This window comes from Anopheles darlingi, chromosome X (assembly GCF_943734745.1).
Source record: "Anopheles darlingi chromosome X, idAnoDarlMG_H_01, whole genome shotgun sequence".
Lineage (NCBI taxonomy): Eukaryota > Metazoa > Arthropoda > Insecta > Diptera > Culicidae > Anopheles > Anopheles darlingi.
Window position 1 is genome coordinate 9,955,418 of NC_064873.1, and position 27,500 is coordinate 9,982,917.

A 27,500-nucleotide genomic window follows, 5' to 3' on the forward strand; every position below is an offset into this window, starting at 1 on the left:
TATCGTATGGTTTTCTCTTCAAAATAGTCAAATAAGATTTTTTTTCTCTCCATTTCAAGGATGCAGTTTAGTGCCTTAATATCATGCGCATCTTTTAAGACCCTATTGGTGGTTCTATCGCCTAAAATAATGGAGTTATGCACCAAGTTACTAGACAACTGATTCATTTAAAAATGGCTCTATGAACATCTCTAAAAAATGAACAACTATTAGTTTGTTAGGTACTTCTTAAGCGCATAACGCCATTATTTTAGGCGATAGAACCATCGAAAGGGTCTCAAAAGATGCGCATGAGATTAAAGAACTAAACTGGACCATTGAAACGGTGAGAAAAAAAAATTATTTGACTATTTCGAAGAGAAAACCATAATTTTTTGGTATGGGGTGGATAAACTTTTTTGTCGTACTATTTTTGTACTTTCTGTACTATTTTTGTGATATCTTTTTTTCTAGTGGGTAGTTTGGAAAAAGCAAAATGATGGAGAATAACAACGAAACTATTGATAAACGAATTTTGATTTTAGGGCTTAGTTGTTTGGAGAAAACAGCCAAAACCTAAATTCATGCAGGGGTGGATAAACTTTTTTTTCATACTGTACATAATTGTCAAGCATTGATCTAATAAAAAAACAAATAACGGTATTTTCCATAAACTGTGTTTCATAACCAAACAACGTCGTGCACTCAAGTTGGACCACCCTTGTATATCATGGCCATAGCGCGGTTAACTATTACGATCTTTACGATCGATACCCCCCCCCCCCCAGCTCCAGGTTGAAATTACGCTTCGAGGAACGGGGCACGTAACGCAGTTCTCATACAGCGTCTCGCACATAGCCGAAGAGAAGTTATCTTAGCATCCAGTAGTAGGGATTTGACCTAAACACCTCCCGTAAATTCCCGAGTTTGGCGCCGGAAGTGCGATTCGATTCGGTTGCGGGAATATATTCGAAGCACCCGGCCCACATGTGGGTAGTAGTTGCGTCGGTGCAAGTAGTTAGAAGTGCCTGGTCATTAGCCCGGTTGACGCCACTGACAGCTTTTGGGGGGCTGGCGACCGCGCCGCAGCCAATAGAGAATGTGTACCAAATGTGTGCAGCAAGAAAACCCATGTGGTAGCCATCGATCGAGCGACGCCCTTCCCTCCCCCCTCCCCCCTTTCCGACCGTCCGTCTTTGCTGACAACAGCCGACCGACAACCGTGCCGTGCCCGTAAACCTCCTAAATCGAATAAAGACGCCATAGGACTGTGGGAACTAAATACCGATATAACCCCGCGTGACTGTGAGAGAATAATTACATCAATAACCGACCATAAAACAACAGACAGGCACGTACACATACAGACACCGACACTAGGGGCTTCAGAGGTGCCCGTGTCAGCAAGATTTGAGTAGCGAGCCGGCCAGTAGCAGTAGGTAGCAATCGAGATCGGTGAGCGAGATCGCAACCGTCGCGATGATCGCTCCTAATCTTGATCGACCCCTGACGGTGTCGATGGGTCCGCCGGTGACGGTGACAGCCGACACGTTATCGTGGTGTTGGTGATGATCGCACACGAAAACACTGCTCGCTTCCCCAGGCAGTACTAGTAGCTGATAGAAAACACCGAGATACGCGCCCGCCAGAGATGCCAGAGAGTAAAACCGAAATCGATGCTGGAAAGACTGGGGGACGGGGACAGGGGGCGCACAACAACACACCGCTGACATCTGGTCGTCACGTGTGTGTGTGTGTGTGTGTGTGTGTGTGTGTGTGTGTGTGTGTGGATTACGAAAGGGGTTTTCTGAGAGGGGTGGGAAAGGGCGAACGAGTGTCAGCCACATGCGTTAGCACGCCACTTGTAACGGAGCAGCAGGGACCACGGGACAGCGGATCTTCGATGATGCTTTGCCAGCTCAATACACCGAAGGCACGAAGATGCTCTCCAGCTCCAGTTCTAGGCGTGCGTCGAAGCGAGACCTCGATGTAAACCATTATGCAACCGAGCGACCAACGCCACAGGTGGCTAGCCACGAGAACAACATTACGCGAGGCACTGGCAAAACGAGGTTAAAATAATGGCCATGGCGCGGTTAAGATGAAAGAACGATTCTTTACGATCGATTTCCACCCCCTCCCCCGGTTTGGAAGTATGCTGTACCGAACGGTCAATATGTCGCCATCAACACATGCGCCATCTATATAACCTCTCGCCTTGGTGCATCGTTGGTATAATGTTTGAAAGTCGCAAAAAAAAAGGTTCCTTTCATCACTGTGCATCGTAATTAAATCGTAAAGTTTCTTTGCTGTGAAAGTTGCTATCATGCTGCCATCCATCTTTAACCGTGGGGCCCATATGGGTTTCCATCGGTCGAGCGGTCCAGATGCGTTTCGAACAGTCCAATTATTGGTCCTCATCCTCATCCAGCCCGTTCCGTGTGTTATGCATTTTTGGCGCCCAGCTACAGTTGCTTTGCATGATGGCAAACCGCCGGTCGTCGATGTTTTGCCGACACACTCTCGAGGGGTGTCTGTGTGTGTGTGTGTGTGTGTGAGTTGGAGCAGGAGGATGAGAAGAGAAAACAATAAATAACACACTTCGGCACGAGGCACGAACGGCATCCACAACGACGACTACTGGTAGCGATGATGATGATAATGACGATGATGAATCGCTGGCGAGGCTGCATGAATGGATGCGTTAATTGTTTGCTTGGCTCGGCTCGGCTCGGCTCGGAGTGCAGTGCCATTTCTAGCATCCCCCGCAAAAAACCAATCTCCATCCCCATCCCTTTCTGAAACCAAATTGTCCGGGATCGTTCGGGATCCCGACTCCCGTGTACATTAACATAAAGCGGAGCGTTTGGGTTATTTCGGGTTAAAAAAGGCTTATTTTTGACGATTTTTAGTGAAGAAACTATCCTACTTAATTTTTTTTTAAATAATGCCATATTAAACTAAAACTTTTCGAGAATATTTGGTTCTATTTTGGGGAAGATTTGATCAAAATGACGTTCATGGCATCCAATCTAGAAAGGCAAGTCTGCAAAAATGTACTTTTTGCGGTGGGCCATCGTAGCCACGTGCCGGGTCATCAGAAATATACAAATCAATATTCTTTTGTTAGAGTATAAGTTTATCCAGGTAGCCCCGTCGAGGATTTGTTAAATTTCCAATTTTTAGATTTTTGGGAGATTTTTGAAGTTGAAAAAGTGATACGGTTTTCGATGTTGCCTCAAAGAACGAGCTTTACATAACCAAAAAATGATTAAAAAAAGTATCAACAATTTTTGTAAAAACCCGACGGCAAATAGTGTACAAATAAGGTGTTTAAAATTTCATATCGATCGGTCCAGTAGCGTTTATGCTACGATGGGTATACCGACTTTGAAAACGTAGGTTTTGGGAAACGCGAGTCAAAGTCGCGAAATGCATTGAGCCTCGTATGAAAGGCGGATTTTCGAAAATCAATATATTTGTCAGTTTTAGTAAAGTACAAAACCGACAAATATTTTTGATTAGTTGCGCATCGCATACATTGCTACAATGCATCTCGCTACTTTGAAGCGGCTCTCTCTAAACGTACGTGTTCGAAGTTTGTGTCCATAGTACCACAAAAAAATACTGGACCGTACTTTTTTTAATTTTTAAACACGTTATTAGGACACTATTTTCTAGGTACCCGGTGGAGTTTCCATAAACATGTTTGTTACTTTTTTATGGTACGGCACGCGGCTACGATGCACCATGAAACTGGGGCACCATGAAATGAACATTGTTTCTACAAATCTTCCTCAAATTCAACCAAATGTTCTGATTGAAAAGTTGTAGTTCAATATGGCATTCAAGCTAAAAAACCAAAGTTGAAAGGTTTCTTCACAATTGTTTTTTTGTTAATGTGCCTGCTCTTGGCCCGAATTGGTTGGCTCTTGGTTCGTCAAATTGTGATTTTCTTCAAAGTCACTCATAGTTGCGCGAACATACAGCACGTGCGTCAAAATATATGTTTAAAAAATGAACACACATAGATGGATATTTCTTCTCCATTTTTACATGCTTTTGATAAATATTCGTCTCGAACCATATAATGCTCAAGCGGAAGAGCGTAATTTGATCATTTATCAAGTGATTTCGAGCAGCCAAAACGCAAACGCAAGTACACAGCATTACAAAGTATCCAATTGCCCAGTCCAATTCCACCACAGTGGCATTCGCCAGTTAGTACTACCTACTACTGATCTCTATCCACCCCTCCAACGCTCTCGCATTTGATTCCGAATCGTCATTGCCACTTGGCGCGTAATCACGCCTAGCCATGCCTAGACGCCTAGCCATGGGAGACCGAGAGGCTGAATTGAAAAGCAAAACCAAAAATTTGGAGTTCAGGTTTAGGATTTGACATTTCTAAAATCATGCAAGAGAGAGGGAGAGAGAGTGAGAGAGGCGGCCGGGGAGTACCAGGCAGGGTAGAACCAGGCCGTGAGCATAACGTGCACCAGCGCGTGCGCGCCACGCTCGATGATACGCATCGTAATTAACCGTAATTAAAAAACCATCAAAGTGTATAAGCAAAGTGCACGGGTCAGTAAACAAGGGGTTGATGATGTTCATGGTAGCTGGACTGTTGCTGCTGCTGCTGCTGCTGCTGCTGCTGCTACTGTGGCGATGATCGCGACAGCGACCGCGATATGTGTGTCCGTGTGCTCATCAAAAAACGCATCGGATGTGGAGGCTGACCGGCTGCATGCATACCTATCTGGTGGCAGCAATACAATTGCATGCATGCCGTCGTGGTCCATCGTTGGAACGCATTAGAACAAAGCGCTGTTGTTTTCACCAACGGCTTCACCGATCCGGAGATCCGAAACACAAACAACACACACGCATATGGATGGCATTTATTGGTGCGCTCTTGGTTTTTCCCTTCCTTGCCCCGGCCGTAATCGGGCCTGTACTGTACTGCTCATTTGCTCGTTTGCTCTTTTGCTGTCGCGCACCCTGGAAATCCGAATGCTCCGGATGCCAATGGCATGAATCAGCTAGGGAGCCCTAGGGATGATTTCTTCTTACTTCTGCTCTTTACGATCATTAACGATTATCGGCATACGCTCGCTGACTTTTGAAGTAGGGTTCGCGATAGTGTTCGCACATAGCTTTGCCCTTCCGTAGCTTTGTTTTCGATTGGATGAGATGGTATGACCTACCTGCTGGATGTAGCAATCAGTGCTGCAGCTGAAATCAATGTGCTCGGTGAAGCTCGTCCGGTTCTGTCCGCCGAATTCCGCCATTGCCAATGCCAAGTCGTGCGGTGAGTTTACCGAAAAACAAGAAGGAATGGAAGAGAGAAAAACAGAAAATGAATCAGAGAAAGAGAGAGAGAGACAGATTAAACAGGTTAACTACTAATGGAAGTATAAAAAATCTTCAATCTGTTGCTTAAAACTGACCCCATCATCCCCAGAACCCAGATGGGGTGTAGACAAGGACAACAAGTTGGCATTAAATTGAGGAAGCTTAACCCCCTCCCAACCGCATATCCGGCTGCGCATATAATAGCATATGTCGCTCGCCTTCGACCTTTGGTCTGGTGAAGACACTTTCACCCACCCAAAAAAAAAAAAACCAAACCAAAAAGGGAATGCGATCGCTCATCTTTCATCGGGGTTTTTTTTTTACGTTCCGCAATTCTGGAACCGCCGGACCTCGCACCAGCTCACCTGTTACCATTCCCGTTTGCCGTCCAAAAGCCAGTAAATCCAAAACCTCGGCACCAAACACGAACCCTGGCGCCTGGCAGATGGGAGCATACCCCTGAGCATACCCCGCAGCAGAGGCCAGACCAAGGAAGCCAAAGTGATGTAACAAATAGGGGCTCGCCGTCGACTGCCGAACCCGGCAGTGTGTCCCATAACCGGCGACAGCCGGGACCTTTTCTCTCAACCCCCCGCTGCTTCTGAGACGGTCGTCTGCCATGTTATCCCTTCATTTTCCACTTGTATTCTTCTTCTTCTTCTCCTCTTTCTTTTGCCTCTTTCATTTGCTTGTTTACTTCAGACGAACGCAATACTTTCAGCATCATCCGGATGTCACTTGGACCAAAACCTAAACACAGACCGGCTCGGTATTTTATTTTTTTTCGAACCGCGAATGATCCGATCGACTCGGCAGACTATGCCGGATTGCAACGCGCATGGTCCGAATTGCACCAGCAGTACTATAAACAAAACGGAGCTGATGATGAGTATAAGCAACATTGAACGGCATACTCAAGCAAATACGAGAACACACTTGAATTCCCCGTCCCAAGCCCAAGCGTGGCCATTTGGGATGCGCTCGGCCCATATGGTTGATGCAAGTAAAGCGCAATGCCAAATTGTTTACAGTTATGTCAACACGTGTGTACGCTTTATCGTCGAACAGGGACGAATCTGTCAAGTGCACGACTACGAGTTACTACGTTCGACACTGCTTATCGTTACCATTTCTTCGCGCCATTTGCGCCCGCTGCTGCTGGGTTAAGTTACTCGTGTTTAACGAGTTTTGTCCGAGTACTCGAAACTACCGTATATTCCGTTTTTTCGTATTCCTTTTCCACTATCGGATCTCTATGGAATGAAACGATTTTTCAGCTGGTGTTGGATAAACGCTGTCGGCTGCAAAAGAAGTCTTTAGACAAGGAAGTCAAGGAAGAGCAAAAAGGCAAAGGTGCTCCAGCGTGACCGTGACCAATCAGGGCCCTCAAAGGAAACTAAGGGGCGCTCTATTGCTCTATTCTGCTTCGAAATTCCGGTATACGCAAACGACTTTTCAACTGTCAACCTGACCACCAGTACTAGTACACCCTTTGTTTCGTGCATCGCCATGCGCCTGGGGGGCACTAGGACGAGCGATCGTGTGTGTGTGTGTGTGTGTGTGTGTGTGTGTGTGTGTGTGTGTGTGTGTGTGTGTGTGTGTGTGTGTGCCTGCAACGGTCACAGCACATCCCAGAAATGCTTACGCCTATGGTAGTGATGGTATGCATGTGTGTGCATGTGTGTTTGTGTGTGTGTGTGTGTGTGTGTATGCGCGCCCGGTTCACCCCTGTTGAGGGTGGAAAGCGGAACCAGCTCGAACCCGTGACAAAACCAAACCATAACAACAACAACAACAGCAAGAAGAAAAAAAAAACTAAAACAAACGGCCGCACCACTTGCGCTGAACCGAATCGAGCTGGTAAACCCCCGGTTGCATTCGAACCCCTCTCGACATTGGGGCAGGGGCAGCTTGGTGCAGCACAGAGGGGAGATGTGGGTGGGAAGGGTGGGGGGGGGACACACGTAATAAACGCAGCACGCATTGACACCGGAAATGGGACGACATCCGGCAAGAGGGGGAAGGGGCAGTTTTAGCTGTGGTTCAACAGCAGGCGAACCCTTCGGGATTGCACGACACACACACACACACAGACGCGCGCGCTCGCTTGCTCGCTCGCGCACACACACACGGCCTGCCGGTCCGAAAGGCACGGCCAGCCAGTCATTAATTCAAATTGAGCAAATTGGTCTCCTGCACTTGGCGAGACCCGAATACAGACCCGCTCCACCCGGTTCCTTCCGCACGCAGCACGAGCGAGGGTGTTGCAGGTTCTGCTGCTGTTGCGCCCGGTGGTGGTGGTGGTGGTGGTGGACACCAGAACGACCAGACGGGCAAAGGAAGCGGATAAGCCGCTAGGTTCGGCACCGTACTCTAAATCCACCCGGGGGAGAGGTGGGGCAGACCCCGTGAGGGTGGTGTTGCCGGAGAAGGGATACGGTGCAAACAACCATCACTACCACCAATGTTGATGAATGCAAGGATTGCCCGTTTTTCCTTTTTTTTTTGATTTTGTTTTGTTTCTGTTAATTATCTTTATTTTCTTTCGCGCCAGAGAGAGAGAGAGAGAGCGCGGGAGAGAGAAAGAGAGCGAGAGAGAGAGAAAGAGAGAGAGAGAGAGAGCGAGAGAGCGAGAGAGAGCTAATTGAACACGAATTAAGAAACAAGGGTGGGCGCAGAGACAACGATTCGAAGGGTTTTGTTCGAAAGCTGCAGATAGCGGCCCAGATCTCGGCTGAACCGAGAGGCTTCGTCCTTGGCCTTTGGGGTGGAGATGCAGGAGCAGCGTAGGATTTCAGCAGAGGATCGCGGCGACAATATGCACATCAAAAAAGGGGCGCACTCACGCACACACCACGCAATGTCCTGCGAAGCGAAACCAAGCGAAGAAAGAAGCGAGCAACGTCCATCATCGCCAGCGAAACAAGAAGCGTCGAGCGGCGTCACCAGGCACCAGGCACCAGGCACCAGTCCATGCAGCATGGGACAGCGCTATATGCAGGGCAAACCGTGCAGTTACCCAAGCGTATTACCGAGCATAAATTGTAATTGAAGTTTCCTCCCTCTTTTATCTAAAGTAAAGTCTTCCGGTGTAGGATCACCGCGCTGCTTCCGAACTGGCCCATGTCCACCAGGGGCTGTTTTGGTTTTGGACTGACTGACTGCTGAGGGGAAGTTTGAGGTTCTATTCCATGCATCGCATACCCACCACCCTCGGCACACACACAACGGCAACAAAGTCACCTGTCTGTCGGATAGCGGCGGTTAACATATCTTATATCTCGTGATCACTTGTTGAAGTCGCGCAACAGCAGTCCTGCTTGTGCGTTGTTGTTGAGTTAGCAACAAGTCCTGCCGGTGTGTGTGTGTGTGTGTACACCTAACCTCAACCGCCGAAGCGGTACCAGAATTAGGTCGCATGCAGAATGCATCGTGCTTGCGGGCTAATTAAAGCCGACCGCGCGTCACCGACCCGCTGTATTTAGAAGTGTCGATCGCACTCGCATGTGGAATGTGCTCTACGAATGTTGGCCGTTTGTTTTTTTTGTTTTGTTTTGTTTTGTTTTTTTTTGCACGCTTTCGCGCACTCCGATCGCGCTCGGCGTTGTTCCTGCTGCTGCTGCTGCTGTTGCTGCTGCTGCTGCTGCTGCTGCTGTTGCTGCTGCTGCTGCTGATATTGCTTTCGCATATTTCGTGTTGCGCTTCGTTGCTTCGTTTTGTTGCTACAAATTCTTGTAGCAACCGGTGGAATAACAACCGCAACCTACGTGCATTATTTATAGATGAATGGGAGTCGAAGCCGAAACCAAAAAAACAAAAAACCAGAAGGAACCAGAAGAACAGGATAAATGTGGATGTGAGGCTTACTGTCCGAGAACGGTCATTTTCGCGTGCTGAGGTGCTGATCCGAATCGCAGGCAGCCGAAGAAAAAAAGATAGCACCTCCGACGTCGAGGCGTCGACACCAGGCGGACGGACAGCAGCGGCAATACTGTACTGCCACTGTCCGCTGCGGACGCCATTTTTGTTGTTGTTGTTGTTGGTTGCTGTTAGGTGTTCTGCATCTATCTTTTTTTAAGGTTATTGCGCTGCATGTAAAACAAATCCTACGCACCCTTCTCGGCCGGCTCGGGGAGGGATTTCGTTTCATTCCCCAGATGGCTGACGATGATGCTGATGATGATGGCGGCTTATTTAAACGAGTGACAACTAGCTATGGCGACGGCCACTGGTCCCAAAGCCGACTGAACCTATTGTTAGAGGGCCGGATGAATGATTCGCGACGGAAGCGACGAGGTGGTGGTGGTGGTGGTGGTGGTGGTAGTTGATCATTTCGATGGCATATTAGGTCACGCGAGTTATTACCAGGCCCCAGTACGTGGGAACTTGTGGTTTGTGTGTGTGTGTGTGTGTGTATGTGTGTGGTGATGGTCACACAGAGTCCGATGGAAACCTTATCCAGCACAGGACAGGACAGTAGGATCGGCTTCATACGCTGTTCAGGAAGGAAGATCTCGGTTTGCGGTTGATGCGGATGCTCGGAGAAGCCCTACACCCAAACACCACCCAACTCACTAAGTGTCGGTTTTTTAACCCCCGGGGGCTGACCCTAGTAATGCGGTGCGAAACCACGAACCATCGTGCGGGAATGGGTGCGCAAAATGCCGATCGTCGATTGATAGAAACCGCCAAAGGCTGTCCGATCTCCGACTTCGACAGGATATCCGGGCTGATCAAACAAGGGCAGGCCGACCGGAACCGACAGGAAATGGTCGTGGTGGCAGTGGTGGCGGCGGCGGCGACGTCGAACAAGGCACCGGACCGGACTGAGTCCACTCTGAGCAGGTGGCTTGAACTAGAGGGCCAAGCGTCCAAGCCAACAGTCAGTCCCAGAACCGACAAAACCTAAAGCCGGCTGCAAAAGCGGCGCGCTTCCGTGCTGATCTGCGGAATGGCCGCCGCTGCCGCCGTCCTACCCTACCCCCTCGGCCATGGAGTTTCGCTGACAACCGTGGTTTGATTGAGATTTCCGTGAGCTGAATTGCATCTTTAGCTTCTTTGCAATCCCCCTCCCCCACGCACACACACACGCGCGCACGCACTCGCTCCCGAACACACACACAGATACAATCCCGTTCATGCGGAGCAGCGGGCAGTGTCCGAACTGCCATCCTCCCCCGGGGGTTGGGGGGGGATGGCGTTTTGGATGCTGAATGGTGGTCATATGTATTGCCCCAACCTCCCCCCCCCCCCCCGCTCTTCCCATTGTTCGGGAGCGTTTCATGCGAGTTCCAGCGCCACTCCAATGCCCCAACCCAGCGGCGGTGGCGGCGGCCATTGTGTGAGCACCGGGGTTGCTGGAACGTTTCGAATAAATTAGTTTGCAGCTACGGCTACGGCCATTGTCATCATCTCCACCTGCCAACACACACACACACACATACACACACACATGCACAGCACCACACTTCGGATGTAGCGGACCAGTAGTGGCTGCTCAGCCGCTGCTCTGGAATGCATCTCCCCTCTCTCTCTCTCTCTCTCTCTTTCTCTCTCTTTCTCGACGATGACCGACGAACAGAACGAGGACATCGTCAGCCCCATCATCATCATCATCTTCAGCGGCTATGTATGATCTAGCGCAGTTCTCTAGTCGCGAGCCCTAGATTTGAATAACAAATATGGACGCGCTATGGATAGCGCTCCACCCATCCGCACACAGCCCCTCAAAGCCCCCGTTACCGACCAGGCAGGTACACTACCCCTTTCGTCACCTACTTGATGGCGGGATTAAAATTCCGGATCCATCCGTGGAGTCCGTTCTTGCGAATGTCGCGAGCGGAGGCGGGGTTTGAGTTGTACGGAGTCAGATGCACCTGACGCAACCAGGTGCGCGAACATGGATGTCCCCAGGTTATTGGGATAGCGAAGGAAGACGTTCTTTGGCCCTGGACGTACACGATTGTGGTTTTCCGAGAATTTTCCTCTCGAAAGATCGCCCGATCGAGGTTCCCGAGGAGACGGGGAGTCGGCTGCGATGCTGCCATCGCTAGCGATAAGTCGTTGGCGTTGCAGTCCTGTCAGAGCTCACTGCTACGACGGCGACGACGACGGCGACGACGACGGGTGATTAAAGGCGACTGCCGCTCCTGTTGAGCGCGAGATAACCAAAGCCACGGTCATCACAATCGCCGAACACCGTTTCATGCGCCATGTCTGCGCGGTGTAAAGCTCCACAGAGCCTAGGGAGGAACAGGCGCGTCGGGGGGGGGAGGCCGCGATGTCAGCTCAAACCCCGGACGCGAACTGTAGCGCGCTGGAGGAACGCATCTACCCGTTTTGTTGCACGACAAGGACAACCCAGGGAGAGAAAGAGAGAGAGAGAGAGAGAGAGAGAGAGAGAGAGAGAGGAAGAGAGAGAGAGAGAGAGAGTAGCACACAGCCGCAGGCGGTGAAGGGGTTTGGTACAGGTCATCGCGAGTCAGCGATACGGGGTTACGAACGAGAGCAACCCAACAATGTATTTCTCTGGTCAGCCGAGATGCGTGCGCGCTCCTGTATCTGATAAGCACACACACACGCGCGCAATGTGTACTGTACATCGATCTATCCTGCGCATCGGCGGCTGCCAATGAGTCGTGCATAATGAACCATCAACCCAGCACCATCGCAGCACACGCACCGAAGGCTTACCCTGCACACGCCATGCCTATTGGAATGATCAACTATAGCCGCTAAACCCGGCCCCGCGGGACCGTGTGCCGTGCACGAGAGCTTGTGCAAGATTATGCAACAGGAATAGGCAATAGGCCCCTCCTCAGCTACTGCTATGGTATGGTGGTTTGGATATTTGTTGGTAATATTAATACCAATATTGACGAAAAGCCAAATGCTGCGCAGAAAGGTAAAAGGGCGACCGCGTTGCGTGTGAATATGCCCCTTAACGTTATATTGTAGTGTTGTTTTTCATGTGTTTTCATGTTGTTTTACTTTGGTGTGTACTTTGGTTTACCATTCATTCATTCAAGTGCTTCCAAGTTTTATCACAACACTATTCTGTGGCAATAGTTCAGCTAATACCGCTACCTATCTGACTCTTACACGGTTACAAGCGTGTATGGCGATATTCTTTTTTTTTTAATTATGAATCCTTCGTCCGAACAATTTCATATACAGGAACAATTTCATGAGGACAACGCAAATCGCCGCCCAGTAACTCCGAGAGCTTCGTTGGCATGTTCCGATGCATTTAACATCTAATTCAAATCAGACACTAAGAAACAAACATTAGCACCTTTTCCGCGCTATACAAAATATCCTTAATCCTTGATCCTTGCAATCAAAGTATATAAGAATATATATCGCCAATAAGAAAAAAAAACTTTTCGTGAGAAAGGGATTACAAAAATCTAATCTAGTGCAGTTGACACTTGATTTGACATCAGATTGATGAAAAAAAACACACACACACAGCTGACGGTTCTATAACGAAACACATTGTCCACTACTAATGTAACAGGTGCTAGTAGTCGGGCCTTGTACTTCAGCTGTGAGCGCGAGCTAATGAGGCTAATGTTTGGCGAATGACAGCTATGGTTTGTGATGGAATGGGAGGATCGCAGCAATTGTGTTCCGGCAACCGGCCGCCGCCGACACTGTCTGACGGTCTGACAGACAGACTACCGTTGAATGGTCAGGGGCAAAAAGTACAATGATTAAATTAAATAACCGGATGTTGGTTTCCTGTTTGCAGCCTAACAGAACCCCCGCTCGCCATTCTCGCTCCATCTCTCTCCAGCCTCTCTCTCTCTCTCTTTCTCTCTCTCTCTCTCTCTTTCTCTCTCTCTCTCTCTTTCTCTCTCTCTCTCTCTCTTTCTCTCTCTTCCTCACTCTGTCACAGCCTCTTCCTCTCTCCCTCTGTGAACACATCGCAGCAGTTGTTGTGCTCTCCCTCTCCTTTTCTCTCTCTTTATTTTCTCTCTCTCTCTCTCTCTCTCTCTCTCTCTCTCGTTCTCTCGCTCTCTCTCTCTCTCTCTCTCCTTCTCTCTCTCTTTCTCTTCCTTTCTCTCCCTCTCTCCCCCTTCCACTACCTCTTAGCACTCATTTTCAAATATTCTACTATTTGCCGCCATAGTAGTTTAGCAACACGTTGACCCTCGATCCCTCGTGAGTTGTGAACCCGGCTTCACGATCTGTTCTACATGGTCCTATGGTCAAACATAATGCTGCATGCTGCAACCACATCCTTCGACGGCGGCGCAATTGCCGCTGGATGCAGCGCGTGGGTTGTTTGGATCAACCCCCCCCCTTTGGTGGACACCATCCCGATCGTCCGGTCGTCCGGTCATCATCAGGCCATGCGGGTTGCTCGTTTTTTTTCTCTCTCTCTCTCTTCTTTTAGCTCGAGCACTCTAAACGCATCAACATAATCATAATCAACCACAAAATTGCTCTGATACCGGGCGGCTCGAGTATAGGTGCTATCTGCCCCGCCCGTCCTCGCCATCCTCCTCCTCCTCCTCCTATGGTTCGAAAAACTACAGCGCAGCCTGCAGCAAGAAGCAAGAAGCGATCAATCGCGCATTCTACCTCCAGTACCTATCGCTCCGCGCATGCACGTCACAACAGAAGAACCACACCACGGACCGTACGGCGTGTCTTCTTGGCCCCAGCTGACGTTTCGGATGACGGATGGGCAAGGATGTGGGCGCTCGTGCTGATAAGCACAGCTTCGTCTAGATCTTTACGGTACTGTTTTTTTTTGTTTTTTTTTTTTACAAAAACCCTCATAACCAAACTCACTACCCAACGGACTCTCGGCGTATGTATGTGTGTGTATGTCCGTGGCGTAGTAGCTGTACGTAGTTGGAAACTGATGATGATAATCCAATAGGCACATCGAGCGCTATCGATGAACGCACCTACTAACCGGCAGACGGGAATAACAACACAGCAAAAAGGGGAAGTGAAGAGAAATAAAAACAACAAAATCTAAATCCACACACATAAGCGCGAGCGCGCGCGCACACTCGTATCATCTCAAATCTCACAAGGCAGAAGCTCACTAGTGCTTCTTCCGAATCCAGGCGAGCCTGTTGCGCCAGTCCAGTAGCGTTCACCTGCAACCCTGCAACACCACACACTAGATACTGGTGTTAGGGCCACCCCTTAGCTCTCCACCAGGCATTCCATTGCATGCACTCTGCTCTAGGATCTGCTCGCTCGAATCTGAACCACCAAAATGGTCCCAGCGCCTGCCGGGCCTCGACTCGACTGCGTTCGACTCCTCTAATCGCTCGCATCGGGAATGACCGAGGAGGTCATTACTTTTTAGGTGATTATTTTTTCTTCTTCTATAATTTGTCGTTCACTTCCAGCACAGTATCAGCATTTTCATAATGGTCAATGGTAAGTTGTGAACACATCTCAGCAGCCTGATTGCGTGCGGTGGCAGCTCAGCATTGGCTTTTTGGGGAGATTAGGAGTTTTCGATTTTGGTTGGAATGCGATCGATGTTCTCTCGCTATCCTGTTCTAGACCGGACCGGGCCCCGGGAACTACTGCTGAAGATTAGGATGAGCGGAGTATGAGCTGTGTGATTTCTGGTTTTTCAACCCTAGAAACAAATACCGACACCACCGGCACCAACGTGCCAGCAATAATTTGAAAAAACCCAAAAACAAAAAAAACACCCCAATGGATGACTCCGTATTGTGGGCCGGAACGATAGCTGCTGGATTGGTGGATAGGCAGCTGTTTTACGGTACACCTCTGCGCTCCTGTATGGTTGCGATTGACGCAGCAAGCGCTGTTTGCTGCCCCAAACGGCAGCCCGCGAATCGCCAGTGGTCAGCGGTCTGGAACGAGCTTCTTATCGGCAGGGCGGGATTAAACTCTCTTCTTCTGCCCACACTGGGCAGACTCTCGACCCAACAGGCTATCAGGCGCTGGTCATGCTGATTGGTTTGTTGGAGGAGAAGCCAATCAACGACCAGGACGACAAGCAGAAGATTTATTCTGCCATTAAGCAGTAGCATCAGCATGTAAAAGTGCGCTAATGGAGCTGCATTTCAAGGATCTGGATGAGAAAAAACAAGGGTATACGCAAATAGTGGCAACACCTAATATATCTGTACCAATACTAGTCCCGTGGTTTGGTTGCCTTTCCCTGAAGCTGCTGGCTGGCTGCGAGGGATGGTGTCATAGTTCAGATTCCGTCCGTTCGGGAGGCGCTAAGAAATTGCACCCCAGAAACCCCGGTCCCTCTCCCCCCCCCCCCCTTGGCCCCATGCCCCCTTCTGCCACCGATAGGATGCTAATCAATTACTCAGAAATATGGAAAAAAAGTTCTCGTGATGGAACCGGAATCTTGTTCGATACGTTTCTCTATCAAATGCAATTTCGCGGTGGATTTACGAACCGAGGCGAACTGACTTACGTCATTCACCCCATCCCCATTGCGCCCATGTTTTACGACCAAGAAGGAGGTAGTTCCAGTCGGAGAACTTTCCAACGTTTTGAAAGTTAATTAATTTTTCTGGTGGCGTCATCTGCTCGTGCGAGTACGGAAGAAGTTCGAAGATTGCAAGAAGCAACTAGCAAGTAATCTGAGATCATGCAGGAGTAGGTCTAGCGTATGACTCATGTCCGTCGAGACGAGACGAGACGAGGCGAAGGTCGTCGACGAGAGCCGTACACTAGAAGAGCTTGTATGAATTCGAATATCGGCATTTTGTGGATCAACCCGCAGCAGACTTGAGGCTTGAGCGGCATCTCACCTGGTCCGGGCAGCAGTTGATGCATTGGGTCACCAAGTCGCGTACGGTAGCAGCGTAGTTGTCCTCGCCGGCCCAGGTGATGTCCGTGGCGGCCGGCCCGAGTGGCCGCTCGGGGGACTGCGTCAGCATCGGGACCGCTGATAGAAGCAGCAAGAGTAGCGTTGATAGCAGTTGGACAGGACCAGTTGATAGGCGCGTTGTTGTGTGAACAGTTGGATGAAGACGTTGATTGAGCTGTCCGTACCGATCGACCGGACGCTCGCACGGGACGACCGGTGCCGTACGTCCGGCACAATCCCGCATTTTTACGCGCGAACCGTGCCAATTCTGTCCCGCTCGGTTACTGCTCGCGCGTCGCTTCAACCCTTTGATCACCATAGGGCAGTACACGCGATCACAGCACAGCAAACGTCAACCACATCGACGGAAACAGAAACACGAAAACCTCACCCTCACTCCCACGCGCCAATACGCGCCAGTTCTAGATCTCCCCTGCCGGTGCCAGAAATGGTTGATTTTCCCAACCAACAAAGTTGTTGGAGCTATATCAACAACGGAACTGAATCTTCTACGCTCAGCGTCTCGGCCTGAGCTTGTATGTACCGCGATTACACACGCACGCACACCAACAGGCACACACACACACACACACACATACACGCACACACACAGACACACACGCACACTCAGGCTGACACACGTAATCCTTTTCGGAACGGTCGTTGAAGGATGCACTGTCTCTACCTCTCTGCTAGGCGCTGCTGCGATGCACTGCTTGCGTTGAGGGCCCGGTACTACGGTATGTATGCCGCTATCACTGCAGCCGGAACACCGGAGGCACCATCCTCATCATCCTCACCAAGGACACCATTCCCGTTCGATCGATCGATTTCGGCGGCGCACTCGCTCGTGTATCTCTCGCTTATCAGAAACCATGCAGTACTTGTTGCAGAGAAGAAGAAAACAAAACCGATTCGTTCAACTCTCGTGCGAATGAACGAACGCGCGCAATCTAAACAGGAGGAATCACAACGTGCGCCACGTGCGAACGGACCCACGACGGGCCGCTCCCCGCTCCCCCGCGATACTTCGCGATACTAGTTTCTTCGCGATTGCTTTGATGGATATTTTCCACCATTTGAACCGATAAATTTTCACAATTTTACACCCCAAAACCAAATGGGGGAAAGCCTGTGAAGCACGCGTGACGCGCAAAGCGGCAACAAGTGGTTGGACGGCACGATCAGGCGAACACGAGAACCGCACACCGAGAAGCACACAGCAAGAATACCGCCGATCCGAATACGAACGAACACGAACCGTCGTCGATGGAATTTGAACGAGAGATGAAAACGAGTTGACGAACCGAGGCAACGGAATCTTCTGAAACCTATCCACCTATGCATGCGATCCACTCCGAGTGACCGCCCATACCGTATAACCTGAAATCCGCTGTTTGCCTCTAGATGCGCTAGTCGTGCAAATTGAGCTGTTATCAACATTTTATACTGTTTTTTTTTTTTTGACAAGGGTTAGGACATCCGTTTGTGTAAATCAGTGCACATCATAAGTGATTCCATACAAAAACGTACATTTTACCTTGCATAATCATGTCTAGTTTTGTGCCAGAAAAGGCGCATTTGGCGCAGGAGGCTCTATTTTACGTTTTGCTTCAATTGGAAGAACTCGGCTGCTGAATCCGATCTAATGTTTGCAGAGGGCTATGGTGACTGTGAGCTACCGGAAAACGACCATGCAGAGAATGGTTCAAAGACGGCAAATTTTGACTTGAAGGACAAGAAGCGTGAAAATCGACCCAGAAAACTCGTCGGAAAATAGCCTCACAAAATGAGTAAGTCTTTTGGCATGGCATTTGACAAATTGCCTGAAAGACGGGAAAATGTATAGCTAGCGGGCGCAAAACTTCGAATACATTATTTTTTTGGCTTTCCATTTTTAAAAAATGTGGTTTTTTCGACAAAAGCAAACAGCGGATTTAAGGTTTTCCATTTCGATTCGATCGTGAACAAATGAGTGACCACCCGGATTCTCTCGTGAAAAAAATGAGTGACTGCTCCTGCTGAGTGAGAGGGAATTCTCATGCCCGTGCTTATGCGGCGATTGGGCCCCCCCCCCCCCCCCAAAAAAAAAAAACCTAGAGGTGCGGTGGAATCAACGGAACAGTGAGTGAGAGATGATCTTGATTACTGTCTTGCGCAGCATCGGTTGTGGTGCTGCGGTGCCCTCTGATGGCGGGTGCCAGTGGCTTCCGCATGAGGTTCGTCACCGATCGAGAAGTTCGGAAGGATTTCATTTTCAAAACGCGACAAACTAACTGGATCCCCAGAAAAGGGGCCGACTGTAATGAGATTAGTTTTGCTAAAACCATGGGTTCACGATTGCTATAAGCGGGCTAATCACGCGCAATAGTATTGATCGATATTCTTGGTTCGATTTTGATTCATTTAGTGTATCTTTTTTTTGTATTTAGCGTATATTGTTCAGTGAATGAAATGTTTCTTTTGGAGGGAATACTTACGGCAAGATCTTGCTACAGCAAGACTTGAGCTTCGTGCGAGAAATACGGATGGTCGACCAAGCTGACACAATCCAGTGCTCCGACGGCCGCCGAGACAGGAAACAAGAAAAACGGGAACAATCTCCTTGGCTTCAGTGTGTATCAAGTTTCTCCGCGTTAGGGACCTATGAGCAGCCTGAATAGGTGCATTCTCTACCCATCCCATCCATCTACCCTGAACAGTCGTAACTTCCTGGCCGCAGAAGGTACGGAGGGTGAAACAATTCCAGAGTGACTTCGTCGCCAATACTTCAAAGGGCATGGATGTGAGTGTTTGTATGGGGATGGTGCTAGTGTCGCGTGGCTAAGGTGTCAAATAATTAACAGACATATAGACTCACCCCCTTGAGGCCATCAACCAGCGCATGGCATCGCACAGATTCGTCCCCGCCCGGAAGAAAACGCGGCAAACCACATAAAGTCACATGTTTGGCGGTAACGAGCGCAGTTTTAACCCTTCTGCTCTGTTCCGATCGATATGCAACAGCGCCGCTTTACCTGACCCATTACCTTTCTCGCTCTCTGGCGAGTCAGAGAGTGTTTGTTTAGGACCATTTCGATACCAGATGCGGATCGGGCCAGCGGATGGCGAGAGAAGAACGCATCACAAAAGGCTCTTAAGCTGTCAGAACACCAATGCCGGTATCCTGGTAATCGAGCTATGTGCTATGTATTTATGAAATATGTTTATCTATGTTCCATACTCTGCTGCTGCCGCTGATGCTGCTTTTGTCCCTCTGAAGGCACCTCAACTCAACAACGCCAACGCCACATTACGTTTACATTACGTTTACAAACGGGTTAAAGGATAATTTACACTTCTTTGATTCTATTTGTAGTTTCCGCGTGTGTGTATTTAGCTTTTGTCTGCCACCATCGAATGCAATAAACATTCACTAACTAACGTACAAACATCCATTTCTATAATAATTAATATTTGACTTCCCGTGCCCGAATCTTTTTGCCACAGCGCCGTTAGTGGTGCCCAACCACAATGCTGTATTGACCGCTAGTTTATTGTGGTGAAAATGCTACCTTTATCTGATGCTACGGTGACGTTGCCGATCCATATTTCCTTACAGGCCGAGCTGCATTTCATTGGAATAAATTAATATGCCTGACCCTGTGTGTGTGCTTTTGAATCAGGGAGTGTAAAATTATTTATTTTATTTTTTTGTGTTTCCTTATCCGCTATCATCTTTAATTTAATTTCAAAAGCCCATCCACATTCGATTGAACTAAACCATAGCACCAGCCATTCGAACGATCCTGCGTTTCTACGGTGTAAACTGAAACAGAGATACCGTGTGAGGCGAGCATTATGTGATTCCAAAACATCCGTACCCGCAACTCGTCCCACAACCCACTGTTGTATCTTTTCGGTACGCGTAACGGTCGCAACGCTATTGCAGACAACATTCAAAATCAACGTGGAACGAACGTAGAGCGCCAGCAGAGAGGAGCATTGTTCCTATCTAACCCTTTGTCCAGACTATAATATATTAGCTTAAAATATACAGTAGCCCTAGAAAAAAATCAAGAAATAGAGCTGTTGCTTGCTCTTGCTGTTTTGAACCAGTACACCTCGCTAATCTCGAGTTTTTTTAGCTACATACTATTGTAAACGGCGGAAAATCAGAATAATTATCACATTTGCTACGTTCGCCAACAATGTAAAAAAATTTAAATTGATAAAGTAGCTGCTTTATGTTTTTAAAACAGACCAACTGTCATGGTTCATGGTTATGGTTAACTGTGGTTTGTGGTTTTGCCATCTTTATTGGCCCAAAATCTCGTACGGTGGACATTATAAAATACAAAATAACAGCGTACATTGGCTTAGATTCTTGTAATCCGAAACGGGCAGTTCCTGATCTTGACTGATGTAATGTCGAGGATCGTAATGGAAGCTTATTATCCACCACACACCTACCCAGAGACATTCATACATACATACACACATACATACATACATAAAAAAAACACACACACGCACACACACACCGCAGATAACTCACCTATCACCAAGCAGTACACACATATTATACGACATAACATACATTTATATAACATACATACAACATAGAGCCCTACAATACAATCCGAGTGGAGTCGACTACATTGAAATTTCTCTCAGCGAGACGATAGTTAACGCCTGAGCCGTTTTGACGCTTGCTATCATGAACGATGAAGGCGATCGTGAATGCAATCGACTTGGAATCGGGGTTGAAGTTTTGCGATTTCATTAAAACAATCCATCATTGAGCATATCATTTTTTCTGTTACAGCTGCACTTTTATTCACTTTATAACAACGTTAACAAGGCTTTCTTGAAACAAAGTCTGATTCAAATGTGAATCCAGATTGCATCCGGTTTAATATCAGGAAATATTTCTCGTATTCTCATTCGCACTCTGTACTCGATGCCAGATGAAGCGTAAAACTTACCGTAAAAGCAAAGTGTAATCTTCTGTCCACACTACCATTACAATAGAGATAATGTATCTATATCAACATGGTCCTTTTTTTTAGAGCTCTATGGGTTACCGTGAGCGTAAGAAATATGATGAAATGTGGTACTTTATCGTTATGATACTGCCCTTATTTACACCAAAAAGACACAGTTTCAGCTGCCGTACTCAAATTCAAATCGGACGAATAGACACATATAGTCTATTAAAATGGTAGCGTGGACAGAGGGTAACACAATCTCTACACATGCTTAAAATGTTGCATGCGAAGTGGAAATTTTCACATCGCATGGAAAGGTCCATACATAAAAAATACTGGTATATGTAGAGACGGTTGTCACAGCCAATCGACAATAGCTCTGTTTAGCTCAACATCGATACAGTGAAACACACAAAACATAACTTTGGTAAAGACTGACATAGGTGCTCCCATTGAGCTATTGAGTGATCGAAAAAGTCTTAGGTGCATTATTCCAGTGAGGCGATAGCCATCGCCTCGAGGCGATATGTTCGTATTGTTCATTATCGCCGATAGGCGAGTGCTTGCGAGATAGTGACAGCAAGCGCCAAAACGCCTCAGGCGTTAGCTATCATCTCACTGAAATAAGCACCTTAAGTTTAACACGCCACCGCTGTAAAAATGAGTTTTGTTTTACCACATCGCATGCAAAACTTTTGGCGTGTGTGAAGACCGAGTAATGCCTAATCGTTTACGCTTGAATATGTTTACGTGGTTTACGGATTGTGATTTGCAAACCAGATTGCACTTTCGACTTTCGCGACATAATTTGGATATTTTTGCTGAAGAAAGGATTTGAATTAACTCACTACCAACACATACTATCGATACAAACCACAAAAAGGAACACATAGCGAACACCAGCGTTCGCAAACATCTTTTACACGCTGTTTTACGCTCTGCGGACTTATACATTTAATGACAGCGTGTAAACGGTAAGCATAAACGATTTGGCATAGTCTTTGCCTTTCCGCTAGCTTTAACGCTTCATGCGGCGGAGCCTTAGTATTAACTTTTTTTGTTCACTCATGTGTCGCAGCGAGAGTCGAGCGCTTGGCTGAGTTAACTCGACTCCACTTGAATTGATGTGTCTATTCCAGTGAGGGGATAGCTAACACCGGAGGCGTTTTGGCGCTTACTGTCACTGCCGGGCAAGCAGTCGTCTATGGGCGATATCGGTCGCCAGAATGAACAATATGAACATATCGCCCCACTGGAATAGGAACCAAAATATAATCTAATCGCCTAACCGGAATAAACACCTGTATTATAGGGCCCATACATAAAACTTATCACAATGCACAAAATAGATATCCACCGCGCATATGGCCGCGACTACACAAAATTGTTTCGCGGGCTGCAAGTTTGAGACCCTGGTTTAACATAATGCATAAAACTGTTATCTTAGGGGAGATGGGCTCTAACATTCACTAGATTTGTCTAGATTCTTCTACATTACATCTCTTCTCTCTATGTCACATGGTCCACCCAGGGACGATGGTTCTCGAAAAGGGTAGAGCTGTACGACCTGCATCTCTGAATTACTCATTTACTACATTTTATCACTTATTAAAACCTTAACCTTGATCCGACTGCCTCCAGCACTGTTCCCCAGAGGGTAGGTAGGAGGAAGATGCCTCACGTCGTTGTCTAGTTTACAATCGCTGCCAAGCATTACGCTGCTGCAGCGAAAAGGAAGAAACGGTACAGACGATATGACACATGGTCGCTATGTCACAATATTGCCCAGAGGATTAATTGATCTACCTTATGGTTGCTTTTGTTCGTTTTTATACTGTTATGCTTATTCCTTGTAACTTTTGCGAGCGAGATTGATCCTAGTAAAACGGAGTAGAAATCGAAAACAGATTTCAAATTCTGCCCCCATAGACACTGCCTGGTGTGCAGCATGCTCAATGCACTAAGGCTTGACTCGTGGGGTCCCACTCCGTTCTAACACACCCAGGTGACTGCTCTGCCGATTTTGGATTCTGCGAGGAAACGGAACATCATCACCTAAAAACCATTATCGGCCGAGTCAACTTAAAAAATCTAACAAATCCGGAAGAAAAGCTCCTCTGTGGTGCCTCTCATATGTGTACGGAATAATTAAAAATCGGGAAGGAAAAGGAACGATTGTCATAACGCCGGAAGCAATGATTCGTAGGCTTCACCGCAGACATACCCAGCATAAAGAAGCATTGTATGGTTCACACTTATACGTAATGTTACAGATATAGTTACTAATAAAATCATCTTTTCATCGCATCTATGCACCACTACGCTGAATGTCAACTGAAATCAACGTTATACTTTGCCAAGTATGCTTAAATCATATTTATGTACATAATGTATCTTAGAATATAATGTTATATGTAAATAATTGTATGGTTAGTAAGGCAAGCGATTGTTCTACAATGAGGTTAGGAACGAATTCTCGGAACGGACTTCGCCGTAGGTCAACGGCTAAAATCCGGTATCATCTGGTTTAGGGCTCTTGCTGAAAGGTTAGGCAGATTCTCCAATATCAACTCGATAAACGTTCGTCCATACCAAAGATAAAACTGATGCCTTCTCAGGGTTATCGACCAATGTATGGTAGGAATCCATTGTACCGCCAATACACTAGACATAACGATCTTCACGAGCACAGCAACGATAATGGTAGTAGATTGTTAAACGTCCCAATCACGAATAATCGTGTGATCGGAAGTACTAATTCCGCGCAACATCAGGAGTGTATCCCCAAATGGAGCCACTTTGAACCAAAAAGGTCACGCATTGATTCTGAAACGTCAGAACATTTAGAGAAGCCAAAATAGAGATCCGTTGCTGAATAGCTTGCACCCGACAAACGAGCACATACAACACGCAAACTCGTTGCAATACGGCATCGCTCAGGGACAACAATGTCCAAACAGCTTAAGAGAAATCAGGAATGGTCTGCTACCAACTCAAGAAAGCAATATGAGCTGACGATAGTGAAACGACATCCATAAATAGCTATGCCGAAAGCATTCCATGATGCCCTCTGATTGGTTCAACGAGGAATGTGACTAGTAAAGCAAACGGGCGCACCACATTCGGACGAGCACATAAGCATCAACGACCGCTCAAAACGCAGTTGTGCAGTGACGGGTGCATACATTATAGGCGGATGTCCTTTAAGAACCCTTCATCTGTCCCTGGATCTATTGCCTACCAACTCAAACGCTTTTTTGTTTCGGTTCGATTCCTGAAATTGTACTCCATCTTCTGTTAAATAATCGCGTAACAATACCGCATGCGCTCTTTGTATGCTGGTCCTTGCAACTGCATTATGCATTACCAAATCCATTACCGCTGCGAATTGAATATCCGAGTTTTACGGTGCTGTTAGCTATTCCTAGATTCCCCCCCCCCCCCCCTTCTGCCACGGGTCCAGCGGAGGGGATTACGTTTACATTTTATCTGTATTGTTGCATTTTCTCTGTGTACTTGTTCCGTGTTTGTGTTTTATAAATAACACCATTTCATAAATATTATCACATAACTTGTTGAAAGGGTTGTTTCGCATCCTTCGCGTCGCCATCGTTCTCAAACATGCCGCATCGCTAGAATCCGTAGGATGCTCTTTAGGATGCCGCTCTATACCGCCGTTTCATGATCAATCTCATCGATTCGACCTAGCCGCCAGGCATTATGATCGACTGCTACTAGAATGGAAGCGAAAGAAGAAGCAAAAAGGAGTACGATTGACTCTGGTTCAGTGGACTTCTGTTCCTACGAAAGACTTTGAGTAAAGACAATATATGTTCCGGGTCACTGAGTTCGCTGTAACTCTGAGAGTTGTAACAGAGCATGCTCGATTATAAAGCAGAACACAAAATGTGACGAAATGCTACAATAGGAATAAGCAAAAGAACGTACATTGAAACACATAGAGCCCTAGTCCTATCGATATTCAGCAAAACGTAATTAATCAAAGGAACTAGCTAGGGCAGGAACATAAAAGAAAGTAAGCATTATTGCATATACATAACATAAGCCGTTACCGGTACAATTACACGGGATGCAATTAGACATACGTTCAGAGGTGAAATTAAAAAAAAAGCAACAATGCATTGCAGGTACTCGATGGAAATGGTTTCCGTTCATATTCATTCTTTTATTGGAAAATCCATTGCACATGCAGCGCAGCTCCGCTACGCTAATAAACAATCCACTACAAACACACAGATAGCTAATTTAATTTAAAATAAGAACCGAGGATTACATTTCACTAATGTTGTATCAATAATCAACACACAATATTGCAATACGGCTACGTCAGTTGATTGGTAAGGAATTTCAAAGTTAAGCAAGATTTGAATGTATGTATTGGCTACGTGGTTGATAAGCTCCCTCAGCACCTTTAGAAACGCAACCGTGCTTTAAATACCTCTCCGGAAGAGAATAATTTGTTAAAATACTCGATGGTAGAATAAATAAATGTGCACATATTTATTATGAAACTAAATTCAGTGTAAGTAGACATAAGGGTACTATTCCGGTGAGGTGATAGCAGACGACAATGATAACAGGCGCAGTCGTCAATGTGATTAAAATGAGCTATAGCCTCAGGCGTCTGCTATCGCCTTACCAGAATAAATACCTTAAACTAATTTAGAATTCGTTTTGGGATGTCTTAATGCTACCGCTTAGCTAGATAATTCTTGCGCTCGCATCCCTAGTCTCGTGCTCTCATTTCTAGTCTTGGACTCACGTCCCTAGTCCCCAGTAGCTATCTCGAACTTATGTCGTTTCGTTGGAAATAATTGATGTTCAATGAGCTAAAACCCTAGAATGTTTCAGCATACGCATGCCATCATGTCCATCTAGAGATTATTTTAAAACATGTTACGCCCTACTCCTGTTAGTGCTAGCCACAACGAAACAATGTATACTGTAATGCGTGACGTGATGGTTAGTAAGCGGAGAGTGTGATATAGTAGCACTTGATCCTCTGAAATCCAACTGATCTCTAACATCAGGCTATAGCAACGAGTTTCAGCGATAAAAAGAAGCATATTTTATAAGTATATAAGATGCATGTTTTGTACTAAAACTTACCACAGTAATAGTACTTCGAGATCCTTGGAAGAGCTTTCGTGGCGGTAATGGTAGTAATAGTAGTAATAATAGAAGTAGTCAAAGTATATAGCAGACAGCAGATAGCAGTAAAGGCGGAAATAAACAAGGAGATAAAACTAGTAGTGACGTATTACTGGTAAACAAAAGATGGACAGCACAAATGTGGTCCGGTCATTTACAGTCACCCATTCCAAATATTCAACGACAAAAAAACAACAACGATGAGGAGGAACGCTTGTTGAATTTTAAGCAGTATGGCACATTGCACTGTGGCTCGCTGATGGCGGTTACCGGTGGATGGAACCATGAAAAACTTAAAGTACCTCCCCAATTCCAACAGAATGTGGAAAAAGAAAGACGGAAAGTGAATATAGGACACAAACACACACGTATACGTATGTGATCCATACGTGTCAATGTGTTGTTGCCTCCCAAACGAAAAAATGGCAGCCTGTGAGAGGGTATAAGACAACCATCGCTGTTTACAAACGCATGGAAAACTATGCGCACAGACAAGAAACACTGTAAACGTATATACGTTGTACTTACTGGACTGAAACGCAATAAAGCTAACATTCGTATAACTATCATGAAATGGCAAGCAGCTCGCAAGGGACTACATGTTGGCCTCATAGGTTTTGCACGCTGTTTTGTTTTAGCTCTTAAAGTACTGCACTCCACTATCAGAGCAGCTGCATCCACAATCCGCACAGCATATTTATCGTTAGTATAAGGTTAGATTTTTGGGATTCGCGAAGTAGCGTGTCACATAGTGTTGCACGCGTCAAGTAACTAGATGCACGTCATTTTAATCTCTCTCGTAACAGGTCCCGCTCTCCATTTACAGGCGATTTCGTTTGAATGCACCAAGTGCACAATAGGTTAATTTCGAGTGCCTACAACCATTTGCCACGACGGAGCCCTTCGGGATCGCGCAAAATTAAAGCCGCTTCATATCCAACGGGTACCACCTTCATCCCCTTCATCGCCATAGTCACCGTCGGTGTATGCATTTTTTTCATTTCGATCGCCAGCAATGGGTTGTCTACTGGCGAACCACACAGTAGTGGCGCACTTTCACCTAAATAAACAGATAACATAGAAGAAAAAAAAGAAAAGCGGAAGAGAACAAAAAAGATAACAAATAATCCATAACATAAGTCAGCATATAGAACCATGGAAAATAATTAGAGAAAAGAAGAAAACAA

At 46.9% G+C, this 27,500-nt stretch overlaps 2 protein-coding genes across 12 annotated transcripts in view; both read right to left on the reverse strand.

Moving 5' to 3' along the window:
• Positions 1 to 17,461, reverse strand: part of LOC125953916 (protein sevenless) — a 34,242-nt gene extending 16,781 nt beyond the window's left edge. For all 4 annotated transcript variants that reach the window (XM_049683784.1, XM_049683776.1, XM_049683765.1 and 1 more), the window contains exons 1-2: positions 16,113 to 17,461; positions 5,187 to 5,249 (exon numbers count right to left, since the gene is read on the reverse strand). In XM_049683784.1, the coding sequence (XP_049539741.1) occupies positions 5,187 to 5,249; positions 16,113 to 16,490 (441 nt within the window). In that variant the 5' untranslated portion in view covers positions 16,491 to 17,461. The remainder of the gene's footprint in view (positions 1 to 5,186; positions 5,250 to 16,112) is intronic.
• Positions 17,462 to 20,689: 3,228 nt separating this feature from the next.
• The window catches only part of LOC125953962 (uncharacterized), a 16,301-nt gene continuing 9,490 nt past the window's right edge, over positions 20,690 to 27,500 (reverse strand). For 5 of the 8 annotated variants that reach the window (XM_049683864.1, XM_049683884.1, XM_049683907.1 and 2 more), the window contains one exon: positions 25,200 to 27,373. In XM_049683864.1, coding sequence (XP_049539821.1) covers positions 27,189 to 27,373 — 185 coding nt within the window. In that variant the 3' untranslated portion in view covers positions 25,200 to 27,188. Of the gene's footprint in view, positions 24,873 to 25,199; positions 27,374 to 27,500 lie in introns of those variants that run through there. The other 3 variants (XR_007468994.1, XR_007468995.1, XM_049683916.1) reach the window with 3 other exon arrangements.